This window comes from Chrysemys picta, chromosome 2 (assembly GCF_011386835.1).
Source record: "Chrysemys picta bellii isolate R12L10 chromosome 2, ASM1138683v2, whole genome shotgun sequence".
Lineage (NCBI taxonomy): Eukaryota > Metazoa > Chordata > Testudines > Emydidae > Chrysemys > Chrysemys picta.
Window position 1 is genome coordinate 244,300,462 of NC_088792.1, and position 15,318 is coordinate 244,315,779.

The window sequence follows — 15,318 nt, forward strand, 5'->3', positions numbered from 1 at the left end:
TCAATGGCAACCAATATTTCAGTCATAGCTTTACTGCACTGACAAACATGAAATGTTCCACAAGCCAAAGCAATGCAGTCTCATATATAAAACAGAGAAACTGTACAATTCCACTATAAGTGAAAAATTGCGGAAGTCCAAAAATAATTACTAGGGATATTTCAGATGGGTTAGTCAGAGTATATTAGGATTTATAATCCAAGAGGTTCAAATAGACAATATCATAACAAAATAAATTTACAAATATGTTATACAAAACATAAAGCCTGTATTCTGTGATATCACCAGAGACATTCCAATATTCCTTTCTAGGTTCAATTATATACAGTAACACAGATTAAATGCAACAAAATGTAGTAAGAGTACAAATGTATTAGCAAATATTTTCCACGTAGGAACCCCATTCAGTAAAGGTCCCATATGCATGGGCATAAGAGTCCACACTTACAGATCCCTATATGAGACTGAAGCTTGACTTTGCAGCTGCTGGGACCTACATTTGCAGCTTTGAACACGCACCTAAAGAAGGTTGTGCTGCTGGTTGAAAAGAATATATATGGCTGCTGACCAGAGCTGGGTGAATAACTGATTTATCATTTCAGAGCCTGAACTGGGGAAAAAGAAAATGAACTTCCAGGCCAGTCTACCTCAGAGCTACAGACTATGGGACCCCATTCCAGGAGCTTATGGTTCTCAGCTCTACAGCAGTTAGCCTGCAAGTCCTGACTTGAATTGGGGTTCTCAGGGCTTCCAAAAGCCATGCTGTAGACCCAGTAGCCAAACCCTGCTTGAGTCAGGGTGCCCAGGATTTCCTGGCTTTGGCCCGGGATCAAGCTGAGTCTCCCAGGGCTTCCAGGCCCTCGGTTATACAGCAAAGGGCCCGGATACCCTGGGAGACTGAGCTTGATCCCGGGCCAAAGCCAGGAAATCCTGGGCACCCTGACTCAAGCAGGGTTTGTACAAAAGCAGTCCCTTGATGTGTCTGCCCAAGCCACAGACCATGGAAGCACCTGACTGTACAACAGCCCGCCAGGATTTGGGATGCACCAAAAGTTTGCTCAAAACAGGTGTTTCGGGCCAATCATTTCAGGCTTGACAAACTTAAATTTTTCAACAAAACTTTGTTTTGTCTGAAAATTTCGGACCAGTCCTACCAATGACCAAGGGCTGGCTGCACACCCATGCGGGAGTAAGAGCCTGCAGTCCCACCACACACACTCCTGTGCAGCCTGGCTCGACCCTAGGATCCACAGGTTTAAGAATATATCTGTTACTCCCTCCCCAACAGCAGGTGGATGAGGAGTGATGGGTGGAGATGATGCCTTGACTACACACCCATTTGTGTGATGGCCAGTGCATCTGAGTAATGTAATGCATCTGGGTATTGTAATATTAACACCTCTGGAGCAAGAGCAAGGGAGCAAAAAGAGTCATGCCTCTCACTCCTCATTCCTTCATTGCACTGCTCCTGGGGTGGCACAATCTAGCTCTCAATTGTTAAAATGCCTACCTTAGAGAGGAGGGAGCTTTTTGGATAAAAAGGTCGGTCAGTGAAGACATTGTTCTTTGGACCATTCTAACAAAGAAATTAATGAAAGGATAAAAAATATGACAAGATACTGCTAATGTGTATCTCAGGTTCCAGGAAAAACGTACATCACATTGCATGTGAGATCATGCAATTAGACTGTACTGTAATGGCAGTCAGCAGCGAACCAGCTGAATGGCAAACAGCAGAGGCTAACAGAGGGAGTTTGCCTGGGAGTTCGCCTGGGGAGAGCTCACTGAGGCTTTCATCTACGGGTTTCTCTGGGTAGTTACTGCAACAGCTGAGGAAGCTCTTAAGAGGAAGGTGATATGGAAGGTGAGCGATCAGCTATTGTAACCTGCACAGGTTGTGCCATGTTTGTCTTTCTTCCACAGGACAGAAGCGACTTTGTCTGTACAAAGTGCAAGCTGGTCTCCATATTGGAAGAGAAGGCTCGAGGTCTGGAGAAACAAGTATCGACTCTGCGTTGCATAAGGGAAAATGAAGATTTCCTGGACAGACATCAGGAGATGCTTCTACGGCCACACCGTTCTGAAGATTCAGAGCAGGTGCAGCAGGGACAGAAGGATGGTGAAGAAGTTTGGCAGCATGTGACCTCCAGAAGGAGAAAGAGGAGCGTCCATGTACCAGCAATGGAGATACAGGTGAGCAATCGTTTCCGTGTTCTCTCCACTGGTACTAATGCGGAGCGTGGACTAGATGACACATCTGAGGGAAGGGAACAGAAGGAGACTCCACCGATTGGAAGGCAAAAGATGCACTGTCCTAGGGATGAGGGTTCCACAACCACCACTCCAAAGAGGAAGAGAAGGGTGGTGGTGGTCGGGGACTCCCTCCTCAGGGGGACTGAGTCATCTATCTGCCACCCCGACCAGGAAAACCGAGAGGTCTGCTGCTTGCCAGGAGCTAGGATATACGATGTGATGGAGAGACTGCCGAGACTCATCAAGTCCTCGGATCGCTACCCCTTCCTGCTTCTCCACGTGGGCACCAACGATACTGCCAAAAATGACCGTGAGCAGATCACTGCAGACTACGTGGCTCTGGGAAGAAGGATAAAGGTGTCTGAGGCACAAGTGGTGTTCTCGTCCATCCTCCCTGTGCAAGGAAAAGGTCTGGGTAGAGATCATCGAATCGTGGAAGTCAACGAATGGCTACGCAGGTGGTGTCGGAGAGAAGGCTTTGGATTCTTCAACCATGGGATGGTGTTTCAAGAAGGAGGAGTGCTAGGCAAAGACAGGCTCCACCTAACGAAGAGAGGGAAGAACATCTTCGCAAGCAGGCTGGCTAACCTAGTGAGGAGGGCTTTAAACTAGGTTCACCTGGGGAAGGAGACCAAAGCCCTGAGGTAAGTGGGGAAATGGGATCCTGGGAGGAATCATGAGCAGGAGAGCGCAAGAGGGGAGGACTCCTGTCTCATACTGAGAAAGAGAGACGATCGATGAGTTATCTTAAGTGCCCATACACAAATGCAAGAAGCCTGGGAAACAAGCAGGGAGAACTGGAAGTCCTGGCACACTCAGGGAACTATGATGCGATTGGAATAACAGAGACTTGGTGGGATAACTCACATGACTGGAGTACTGTCATGGATGGATGTAAACTGTTCAGGAAGGACAGGCAGGGCAGAAAAGGTAGGGGAGTTGCATTGTATGTAAGAGAGGAGTATGACTGCTCAGAGCACCGGTATGAAACTGCAGAAAAACCTGAGAGTCTCTGGATAAAGTTGAGAAGTGTGAGCAACAAGGGTGATGTCGTGGTCGGAGTCTGCTATAGACCACCAGACCAGGGGGATGAGGTGGACGAGGCTTTCTTCCGGCAACTAACAGAAGTTGCTAGATTGCAGGCCCTGGTTCTCATGGGAGACTTTAATCACCCTGATATCTGCTGGGAGAGCAATACAGCGGTGCACAGACAATCCAGGAAGTTTTTGGAAAGTGTAGGGGACAATTTCCTGGTGCAAGTGCTGGAGGAACCAACTAGGGGCAGAGCTTTTCTTAACCTGCTGCTCACAAACAGGGAAGAATTAGTAGGGGAAGCAAAAGTGGATGGGAACCTGGGAGGTAGTGACCATGAGATGGTCGTGTTCAGGATCCTGACACAAGGAAGAAAGGAGAGCAACAGAATACGGACCCTGGACTTCAGAAAAGCAGACTTTGACTCCCTCAGGAACAGATGGGCAGGATCCCCTCGGAGAATAACATGAAGGGCAAAGGGGTCCAGGAGAGCTGGCTGTATTTTAAAGAATCCTTATTGCGGTTGCAGGAACAAACCATCCCGATGTGTAGAAAGAATAGTAAATATGGCAGGCGACCAGGTTGGCTTAACAGTGAAATCCTTGCTGACCTTAAACGCAAAAAAGAAGCTTACAAGAAGTGGAAGATTGGACAAATGACCAGGGAGGAGTATAAAAATATTGCTCAGGCATGCAAGAGTGAAATCAGGAAGGCCAAATTGCACTTGGAGCTGCAGCTAGCAAGAGATGTTAAGAGTAACAAGTAGGGTTTCTTCAGGTATGTTAGCAACAAGAAGAAAGTTAAGGAAAGTGTTGGCCCCTTACTGAATGAGGGAGGCAACATAGTGACGGAGGATGTGGAAAAAGCTAATGTACTCAATGTTTTTTTTGCCTCCGTCTTCACAAACAAGGTCAGCTCCCAGACTGCTGCACTGGGCAGCACAGTATGGGGAGGAGGTGACCAGCCCTCTGTGGAGAAAGAAGTGGTTCGGGACTATTTAGAAAAACTGGATGAGCACAAATCCATGGGGCCAGATGCACTGCATCCGAGGGTGCTAAAGGAGTTGGCGGATGTGATTGCAGAGCCATTGGCCATCATCTTTGAAAACTCATGGCGATCGTGGGAGGTCCCGGATGACTGGAAAAAGGCTAATGTAGTGCCCATCTTTAAAAAAGGGAAGGAGGAGGATCTGGGGAACTACAGGCCAGTCAGCCTCACCTCAGTCCCTGGAAAAATCATGGAGCAGGTCCTCAAGGAATCAATTATGAAACACTTAGAGGCGAGGAAAGTGATCAGGAACAGTCAGCATGGATTCATGCCTGACTAACCTAATTGCCTTCTATGATGAGATAACAGGCTCTGTGGATGAGGGGAAAGCAGTGGATGTGTTATTCCTTGACTTTAGAAAAGCTTTTGATACGGTCTCCCACAGTATTCTTGCTGCCAGGTTAAAGAAGTATGGGCTAGATGAATGAACTGTAAGGTGGATAGAAAGCTGGCTAGATCGTCGGATTCAACGGGTAGTGATTAATGGCTCCATGTCTAGTTGGCAGCCGGTTTCAAGCGGAGTGCCCCAAGGGTTGGTCCTGGGGCCGGTTTTGTTTAATATCTTTATTAATGATCTGGAGGATGGTGTGGACTGCACTTTCAGGCCTGGTCTACACTAGGCGTTTATGTCGAAGTTAGCGCCGTTACATCGGATTAACCCTGCACCCGTCCACACCGCGAAGCTATTTAGTTCGACATAGAGGTCTCTTAAATTCGACTTCTGTACTCCTCCCCGACGAGGGGAGTAGTGCTAAATTCGACATGGCCATGTCGAATTAGGCTAGGTGTGGATGGAAATCGACGCTAATAGCTCCGGGAGCTATCCCACAGTGCACCACTCTGTTGACGCTCTGGACAGCAGTCCGAGCTCGGATGCTCTGACCAGCCACACAGGAAAAGCCCTGGGAAAATTGAATTCCTTTTCCTGTCTAGCCAGTTTGAATCTCATTTCCTGTTTGGACATTGTGGCGAGCACAGCAGCACTGGCAACGATGCAGAGCTCTCCAGCAGTGATGGCCGTGCAATCTCAGAATAGAAAGAGGGCCCCAGCATGGACTGATCAGGAAGTCTTGGATCTGATCGCTGTGTGGGGCGATGGGTCCGTGCTTTCCGAGCTGCGATCCAAAAGACGGAATGCAAAGATCTACGAGACGATCTCTAAAGACATGTCAGAGAGAGGATACAGCCGGGATGCAACGCAGTGCCGCGTGAAAATCAAAGAGCTGAGACAAGGCTACCAGAAGACCAAAGAGGCAAACGGACGCTCCGGATCCCATCCCCAGACATCCCGTTTCTACGAGGCACTGCATTCCATCCTAGGTGCGGCCGCCACCACTACCCCACCACTGACCGTGGACTCTGAGGATGGGATATTGTCCACGGCCGGTTCCTCGGACATGTTAGCGGATGGGGAAGATGAGGAAGGAGATGAGGAGGATGAGGCAGTCGACAGCGCTTACAACGCTGATTTCCCCGACAGCCAGGATCTCTTCATCACCCTTACAGAGATCCCCTACCAACCGTCCCCAGCCGTTAACCCGGACACAGAATCTGGGGAAGGATCAGCCAGTAAGTGTTTTAAACATCTAAACATTTATTTTTAACAGAACAGGAATATTAAGAATAACAAAAATGGGTTTCTCATGATTAGTTTGCCCTAGGCGCTTAACGTTTCAGTCCTGGGCAGTGCAACTATTGAAAAAAAATCTAACAATGTCCGGTTTAGCATGATTGTTCTGCCCAAGCCGCTCTACTGTTTAGTCCCTGCCAGTGCAGCTACAGTAAAATGCGGTCTATATGTCCGGGGATAGAGCAGAAATCCTCCTGGGACATCTCGAGGAAGCTCTCCTGGAGGTAATTGGAAAGCCTTTGCATCAGGTTCCTGGGGAGAGAGGCCTTATTGGGTCCTCCGTAGTATGAAACGTTTCCGCGCCACGAGACAATCAAGTACTCAGGGATCATTGCCCTGCAGAGCAGGGCGGCATACGGCCCTGGTCTTTGGAGGCTTTCCCGAAGCATTCTTTCTTTCTCACTGTCTGAGATCCTCATCAGGGTGATGTCGCTCATGGTGACCTGCTTTGAATTAGGTAGGGGAATGTTAGTGTTGGGACTGCTTGCCCATTCCTTTACTGAACTGTAACCGCTGGTTTGCAGCCATGCGGTGGAGGCGGGAGAGGGGCAGCATACAGGGATCTTTCCCGGGGACAGACGCAAGGGGATGGGACAGGGGCAGAGTTCCTGCTTGCCGGATTGCTGGCAGCAGGGACTGGCATTGCTTTCAATGTGAAAGGAGGCCAGTGCTACTATTAAAGTTTTAAGCTGCCACAAGTCTACGGCTTACCATGTCTGCCTGCTACACAAATTCCGGTGTCCTGCCCCGCTTCTCCGATCTGCAGTGCAAGACCCCAGGCACTGAATGCGAAGGCCGAGAATTCGACCTTGTCCTGAGTGCGCATGTGATAGGTGCTGTGCATGGTCTTGTTCACAGAGAAAGACTATGTTCTTTGTTCACAACTACATTTATCTTTCTGAGGAATTCACTCCCTTTTTCCCATTCCCACAGCCACATCTGCGACTGTCTCACAACCTAGCCTGGCATCACACTCCCAGAGGCTAGCGCAGATTAGGCGTAGGAAGAAGAGGACACGGGAGGACATGTTCTCGGAACTTATGGGCTGCTCCCGAGCCCAGGCAGCACAGCAGACCCAGTGGCGGGAGAACTTGTCCCAAATGCACCAAGCACACATGGAACAGGAGGAGAGGTGGCGGCAGGAAGACCAGCAGGCGACTCAAACGCTGCTTGGACTAATGAGGGAGCAAACGGACATGCTCCGGCGCCTTGTGGATGTTCTGCAGGAACGGAGGCAGGAGGACAGAGCCCCGCTGCAGTCTATCTGTAACCGCCCTCCCCCGCCACCAAGTCCCATACCCCCCTCACCCAAAGTGCAAAGAAGGAGGGGCGGCAGAGTCCGTGCAAACTCTCACTCCACCCCTGCAGACAGCTCTAGTAGTAGAAGGCTCTCATTCCCCAAAATTTGACAAGTTCTTTCCTTCCCGCCTCACACAAGCCCCCGTCCAAGTTTCACCTCCCAGTTTCATGTGTAGTTGCTAATAAAAAATATGTTTCTGTTAATTACTGTTTCCATCATGTTCTTTTGGAGGAGGGGGGGAAGGGGGTTGGTAATTGGACAGGACAGTCACCTTTAGCAGGGTACATAGGCGGGGGCAGGTACAGCAGCAGGGCACATACACAGTGCAGTCACTAGTTACCCTGGTCAGTCTGGGAGGTGGTTTTCATGTTCTGTGGTGGGGGGTGGGTTGCTCTGTGACTTTGTGGCGGGGGAGGGCAGTTACAGATCTTATGCGGCGGTCCTTATCCTGTATCACAGAGCCACGCAGCAGGGGATCTGTAACCGTCCTCCCCCTGCCACAAAGTCACATAGCCCCCCCATACACACAGTCCCGATCAGGAGGGGTGACAGGCTCCGTTGAAACAACCAGTCCACCACTGCGGAGCCTGTCAATCCTGGAGTTTAGAAGCGTCATTTGCGTAACTACACTACACCCGCTCCCCACCACAGTCTGCGTCCCTGGTTTAAAACATTCCCGCGAAAACAGTAATAAAGAAAACGGTGTTCATTAACAAAGTAGAAGTGATTTTATTTCTAAACGTGTGTTGGAAGGGGGTGAAGGGGATATGTAACTGGAGAGGATAGTCAACATTAACTGGGTAAAGAAACGGGGGCAGGTTCAGCTTCTCTGTACACAAACTTAAAAGTCACAGGTTACCCTGCTCACTCAGGAGCCTAGCTTTCAAAGCCTCCCGGATGCACAGCGCGTCCTGCTGGGCTCTTCTAATCACCCGGCTGTCTGGCTGGGCATAATCAGAAGCCAGGCTATTTGCCTCAACCTCCCACCCCGCCATAAAGGTCTCCCCCTTGCTCTCACAGAGATTGTGGAGCACACAGCAAGCTGCTATAACAATGGGGATATTGGTTTCGCTGAGATCACAGCGAGTCAGTAAGCTTCTCCATCTCCCCTTGAGACGGCCAAAAGCACACTCCACCACCATTCTGCACTTGCTCAGCCGGTAGTTGAAGAGTTCTTTTTCACTGTCCAGGGCGCCAGTATAGGGCTTCATGAGCCAGGGCATTAGCGGGTAGGCTGGGTCCCCGAGGATGACTATAGGCATCTCCACATCCCCAAGAGTTATTTTGTGGTCCGGGAAGTAAGTACCTTCCTGCAGCCGTCTAAACAGACCAGAGTTCCTGAAAACACGAGCGTCATGAACCTTGCCCGGCCATCCGACGTAGATGTTCGTAAAACGTCCCCTGTGGTCCACCAGTGCTTGCAGCACCATGGAAAAGTAGCCCTTTCTGTTAATGTACTGGCTGGCCTGGTGGTCCGGTGCCAGGATAGGGATGTGAGTTCCATCTATGGCCCCACCGCAGTTTGGGAATCCCATCGCTGCGAAGCCATCTATGATCACCTCCACGTTTCCCAGGGTCACTACCTTTGACAGCAGTACATCAACGATTGCCTTGGCTACTTGCATCACAACAACCCCCACGGTAGATTTGCCCACGCCAAAGTGGTTTGCGACTGACCGGTAGCTGTCTGGCGTTGCAAGCTTCCAGAGGGCTATGGCCACTCGCTTCTGGACAGTCAGGGCTGCTCGCATCCGGGTGTCATTGCGCTTCAGGGCAGGGGACAGCAACTCACAAAGTTCAAGGAAAGTTCCCTTCCGCATGCGAAAGTTTTGCAGCCACTGGGATTCATCCCAGACCTGCAGCACTATGCGGTCCCACCAGTCCGTGCTTGTTTCCCGGGCCCAGAATCGCCGTTCCACAACATCCACATGACCCATTGCCACCGTGATGTCCTCGGCGCTGGGTCCCGTGCTTTCTGACAGGTCTGTGCTACTCTCAGACTTCAGGCCCTCACCGCGGTGCCGTAGCCTCCTCGCCTGACTTATCTGCATCTGCCTCTGGGAAAGGTGGATGATAAGCTGCGAGGCGTTGAGAACGGCCACAACTGCAGCGATGGTCGCAGCGGGCTCCATGCTCGCAGTGCTGTGGCGTCCGCGCTGTCACTGACTAGAAAAGTGCGCGAACTGATTTCCCGCCGGCGCTTTCAGGGAGGGAGGGCGGGAGTGATGGACGGATGACGACAGTTACCCAAAAGCACCCTCGACACATTTTTTTACCCAGAAGGCATTGGCGGCTCCACCCAGAATTCCAATGGGCAGCGGGGACTGCGGGAACTGTGGGATAGCTGCCCACAGTGCACCACTTCCAATGTCGACGCTTTCCCCGTTAGTGTGGACTCACAAAGTCGAATTACTGTCCTTAGTGTGGACACACACGTTCGAATTTGCAATATCGATTCCAAAAATTCGATTTAAGTAAAATCGAACTACTCTCGTAGTGTAGACATACCCTCAGCAAGTTTGCAGATGACACTAAACTGGGAGGCGTGGTAGATACACTGGAGGGTAAGGATCGGATACAGAGGGACCTAGACAAATTAGAGGATTGGGCCAAAAAAAAAACCTGATGAGGTTCAACAAGGACAAGTGCAGAGTCCTGCACTTAGGACGGAAGAATCCTATGCACTGCTACAGACTAGGGACCGAATGGCTAGGTAGCAGTTCTGCAGAAAAGGACCTAGGGGTCACAGTGGACGAGAAGCTGGATATGAGTCAACAGTGTGCTCTTGTTGCCAAGAAGGCTAACAGCATTTTGGGCTGTATAAGTAGGGGCATTGCCAGCAGATCGAGGGACGTGATCATTCCCCTCTAGTCAACATTGGTGAGGCCTCATCTGGACTACTGTGTCCAGTTTTGGGCCCCACACTACAAGAAGGATGTGGACAAATTGGAGAGAGTCCAGCGGAGGGCAACAAAAATGATTAGGGGTCTGGAGCACGACTTATGAGGAGAGGCTGAGGGAACTGGGATTGTTTAGTCTCCAGAAGAGAAGAATGAGGGGGGATTTGATAGCTGCTTTCAACTACCTGAAGGGGGGTTCCAAAGAGGATGGAGCTCGGCTGTTCTCAGTGGTGGCAGATGACAGAACAAGGAGCAATGGTCTCAAGTTGCAGTGGGGGAGGTCTAGGTTGGATATTAGAAAACACTATTTCACTAGGAGGGTGGTGAAGCACTGGAATGCGTTACCTAGGGAGGTGGTGGAATCTCCTTCCTTGGAGGTTTTTAAGGCCCGGCTTGACAAAGCCCTGGCTGGGATGATTTAGTTGGGATTAGGTCCTGCTTTGAGCAGGGGGTTGGACTAGATGACCTCCTGAGGTCCCTTCCAACCCTGATATTCTATGATTCTATGAATGAGTATTTACAAAAGGGCAGAATTAATGTCCAGCAGGCAACATTCACTTTGTCATCCCCTGACCTGTGTGTGCTTAAACATGCATCCTTTTAACACTTTCAAAAAGTATGATTTCTAAGGGCTTTATTTTGAAAGGAAAAATATCCCCCAAACTTTTTCTATAATATGGAATTATTTGGCTGTACATCTCATACACATAAGGGCCAAAAGATTTTGGAACAACTCTTCTTCTGCCAACCGTAGGAAGTCTTCAGAAGGTTAACAACCCTAAAATAATTCAAAGAAAGCAAAATGTGTCTTGCTTGCTCTGTTCAAAATTCTCAAGAGTTAAAGAAAATTATTGTGCAATTTTCCTTCCAATCATCCTACACTCATTTACCTACTGACCACAGCACTCAGAAAACTCATCTATGCTGCCCTCCCATACTTATGAATTAATATAAAGTAATTATTAAACATATATTTTTATATTTTTCTGGTTAAAACTTTTAGGAAACCTCTACCCTGATATAACGCTGTCCTCTGCCAAAAAATCTTACCGCGTTATAGGTGAAACCGCGTTATATCGAACTTGCTTTGATCCACCGGAGTGCGCAGCCCTGCCCCCCCGGAGCACTGCTTTACCGCGTTATATCCGAATTCGTGTTATATCGGGTCGCGTTATATCGGGGTAGGGGTATATTTATTTTCAATAACCACTGCTTCCAAAACAGAAATGCAAGAATTATAGAATCATAAATACCACCCTTCTTATGTAGCAATCCGCTTCAACAGCTGAGCAGTACGGCTGGTGAGAGGTACGAGTGTATTCAAGGAATTCTCTTTCTGCTCTATTTGGCTAGGGGAGTTATTCTGTTCTAGCAAATCTGATGATTAACGTGTAGCAGAATATTTCATTTCAGAAAAGTGGTAGGATATATACCATACCAGTGTGTACACAAGCATGGGGTTAAAAACATATTGTATACATATATGGTGGATCATCTATTATTGCTAACGCATTAACCAAGTTAACAGCCCTTAGCTACGTGCACTGCTGCCTCTCTGATTTCGACTTCTCTTCATAAAGTACAGCTGCTCCATAACTTATCACTAGGAATGAACCAGGAACACATTTCCTTCATTAGAACAACTGGTGGCTTACCTGGTGTTACAAGGAATCACATATGATCTTTTCCTATATATTTCATAGTTTATAGTTTTCTAGAATGCCAAGCCAAACCCAACCATAATTAGTCAGCAAATGCGTGATTATTGCAAAATAAGAATGCCACATTTTCTCTGTTTCAGCCACTTATCTAGCGCCCTAAATCACATTTTCAAAAAGTGTGAACTTGGGTCCTGCTGTCTCTTGGTCTGAGTTCAGATGGATTGAAGAAGGCAATTCCAACATCTTCTCTGCCAGGAGAGCAGATGCTTCTTGGGCGAAGTTTCCTTTCCTATCTAAGGATTTTCTATAGTGCCAATCACCATAATAACTGCTCCCTGCACATTTTCCTTCTAGACTCAATGTCTGGGGGGCACAGAGATGGGGGCTGAATTGCTTCACACTAAATTTCCAGGATCCCAGAAGTTCACTGGACTGAGCATCCCTAAAACCCTTTCCCTGCTCTACATGAAGTACCACAGGAAGGACACACTGTGGCCCCAGCCCTGGCTGGGAGGTGGGGAAGAAGGAGAAGGGAAAATGAAGACTGGACCAGAGGAGATAAAAGGCATGGAAGGAGGGAGAGAATGGGAGGAACACAGGGCGAGGAAAGAATGGAGGGCGAAAGTGGGCAGAGAATGAAGTGTGAACACAAGCTGCAGAGAGACTGAAGAGAAGAAAAACAAACTTGAGCTAAAATTCTGAGGAGAATCTCTCCCCTTTCCTCTAAGGGAGCCTACCATGGAGCAGATGGGACAGTCTGAAGCTGCTCTCGGAGGTGTCAGAGTCACACTGAGATGACAGGTTGCAGTGTGATTGTCACATCTGCTCCACAGGAACTTCCATAGAGGAATAGAGAGAGAAGGCCCCTCTAGAGTTTCATCTTGGATTGTCTTGTTTCTCTGTGTCTCTCCCGAGATATCGTTGGAATACATTTGCACAGTTAGTTTAACATAGGGCTTGGCTACACTTGCAAGTTAGAGCGTATTAAAGCAGCCCCAGGCGCCTTAACTCCCAACCCGTCCACACTGGCAAGGCACTTAGAGCACCTGGACTCTGCAGCTGAAGCACTCCTGGTAATCCACCTCCATGAGAAGCATAACGCTTGTTGTGCCTCGGCTGAAACCCCCCAGCACCAGTGTGAATGAGCTGTTGCATTACTGCGCTTTGATCGGCCTCCGGAAATGTCCCATAATCACCTTAAGTCAAGTGGCCACTCTTGTCATTGTTTTGGAATTGGCTGTAGGAATATGGATATGCCCTTTCAAAGCTCCGTTTCTGACAGCCAGCATGCTTATCTGCTCCGGGACAAAGCAAGCCATTAGTGTGGAATACTGCTTGCTGTGAGTGTGTGAGGGGATGGGAGGGAGAGGTGTCTGAACTTACAAGACAGCATGCTGACACACTCTCAGCATCCCAAAAACCTACTCTCTCTCCCCCCACATACACACAAAACATTCCCTGTCACACTCTAACCCCCCCCCCCCCCCCCCGCATTTGAAAAGCACGTTCAAGCAGCCACTTGAACGCTGGGATAGCTGCCACAATGCACTGCACTTTGTGGTGTTGCAAGAGCTGCTAATGTGGCCATGCCAGTGCGCTTCCAGCTGAGAGTGTAAATACTCAGCAGCGTTTTCCCTGCTGCGGTCTCTGAAGGCTGGTTTAATTCCCAGCGCTCTACATCTGAAAGTGTAGCCATGCCCATACTATTGAAGGATATTGTGTTAAGTGTGGTATAAGAATCAATGTAGAATAGAATAGAACAGAATAGAAAAGTGAGAGATTAATTTATTTCTCAGTGCTGACAAAGGAAACTGACAGGAGCTATCTACCACACCCTGCCCCCAGCTTGCACCAGATTTTGGGAGAGAACCAGTGTCTGGAATAGATAGGAACAGGAGAGCACAAGGACTACAGTATGCCCGGCTCTGTATACGGGCACAAAAGGGTAGGAGGCTCCTTGCATCCCCATCAGAAAAGCCAAAAGGAAGAATGTATCCAGGAATAAGCTCCCACTATGATTAGTCCTAATATTCACGTACTAGCTCCATTCTCTGTAAAGCACCTAATGCAGAGAGCTCCTCCCTACTCTTGTATGTCAGTGGAGCTACTTTGCATTAACATTAGCATCATGGCCCACAGTAAGTTTTTGTGGGACTGGGCCTTTCATATATCTTTCTTACCATGAAAGGGAACAGTTTTGTAAGGCACGTCTTTCATTCTGGGCTGTCAGTATTCACAATTCAGAGTGAGGCAGACAGTAATAGATGTTCCCTTTAAACTCCACTTTAGTTGATAAGCAGTTGACGTAATAAAATGTTTGAGAAAATCAGAGTTTATGAAAACATATTAATTCATCACAAGATGTTTGTGAAATCAACAAAGGGAACAAATGTTTCAGAGCTAAAGCACATGGATATAAAAATGGAGTGCAAACTGCACTGATGGGCCCCATTTCAGCAAAGTACTTAAACATGTGCAAAGCTTTAAGCCTTTCCTTAAATCCTCTGGAGACAAAAAATTAAACACTTGCTTCAGTACTTTCCTGAATCGGGGCTATAACAACCCACAACTGAGTGGAAGATGTGAGTCCAATAAGCTCACCTGCAAAATTCATATTCACCTTAGAAACAGAAAGAATTCAAATCATCCTGCCAAAATGAGAGCTGTGAATTTTGAATTAACAATGATCTACCATGCAATATTAGAATTGCTACTGTTATAATAGGAGGCCTAGGAATACTAAAATCCAGCATTTGACAAATATTGACTATTTTACTTTGGCATTCATCAACTCGCCCCCTCTCATGGAGCCAAAGTGGCCACTCCAATCAAGTAGAAGTTCTCCCTCCACAATGAGAGTGAGGAAGAGAAAGAACTCCAACAAGGTTCCCCGGACACTGAGCCCCCAGTCCACAAGGGTCTGAAAGAGAAATATGAGATTTGCACTTGTAAATGTGATCACCTGTGCAAAGAAGTGTCAGACTCCATCAAATGCACACAGAGAAGTCAGTGGTCAAATAGAGCATGCTCAGATACCTGCACTGAAGAAGTTGTACTTTTGCTAGTGGGAACTGGACTAATGCTTTTAAAAAGTGTTTCCTTTATGTGCACACAACTATTTGAAAAGCTAAGTTGACAGTTAATTATTATATTATTACTAATTATACACTATCAACAACAATAATTGCAAACAATATTTCTGGACGAGGCTAAGTATTAAGGAACAATTTACGAACAGCCCCCAAATTATCTAGACTTTCCCCCTCACCCAGAATGCAGATGAAACCATGGAATTGCAAACACCACATGAATGGAAACAAGCAATTGCCAACTCTGCACTCAAATTCCGCACAACAGAATTTTTTTTTTTTTATAAAAACCTAGGTATCTTCCTAACATGTTTTGCAGATTATTGCAAGGCACCACATTTTTCATCACAACTGGCAGTTTGTGCTCAGGGAAGACCTGAAGGCCAACAGTTTTTGCATTAGGATA

The 15,318-nt window shown here is 47.9% G+C and overlaps 2 protein-coding genes across 4 annotated transcripts in view; one reads left to right on the plus strand and one right to left on the minus strand.

Moving 5' to 3' along the window:
• MMP16 (matrix metallopeptidase 16) overlaps positions 1-15,318 on the minus strand; it is a 309,944-nt gene that overhangs the window by 196,140 nt on the left and 98,486 nt on the right. The gene's annotated exons all lie outside the window — the stretch shown is intronic.
• On the plus strand, positions 5,325-7,465 carry LOC135981760 (myb/SANT-like DNA-binding domain-containing protein 7). The gene is made up of 2 exons (XM_065585860.1): positions 5,325-5,901; positions 6,896-7,465. The coding sequence occupies exons 1-2, from the start codon at positions 5,325-5,327 to the stop codon at positions 7,369-7,371; spliced, it is 1,053 nt and encodes a 350-aa protein (XP_065441932.1). The 3' UTR covers positions 7,372-7,465.

What these genes read in the sequence shown, in the direction of transcription:
- LOC135981760 (XM_065585860.1), top strand. Translation starts at nt 5,325, where the DNA reads ATGCAGAGCTCTCCAGCAGTGATGGCCGTGCAATCTCAGAATAGAAAG. An exon ending in ATCTGGGGAAGGATCAGCCA is followed by an intron (nt 5,902 to 6,895) that starts GTAAGTGTTTTA and finishes CCATTCCCACAG; the next exon opens with CCACATCTGCGACTGTCTCA.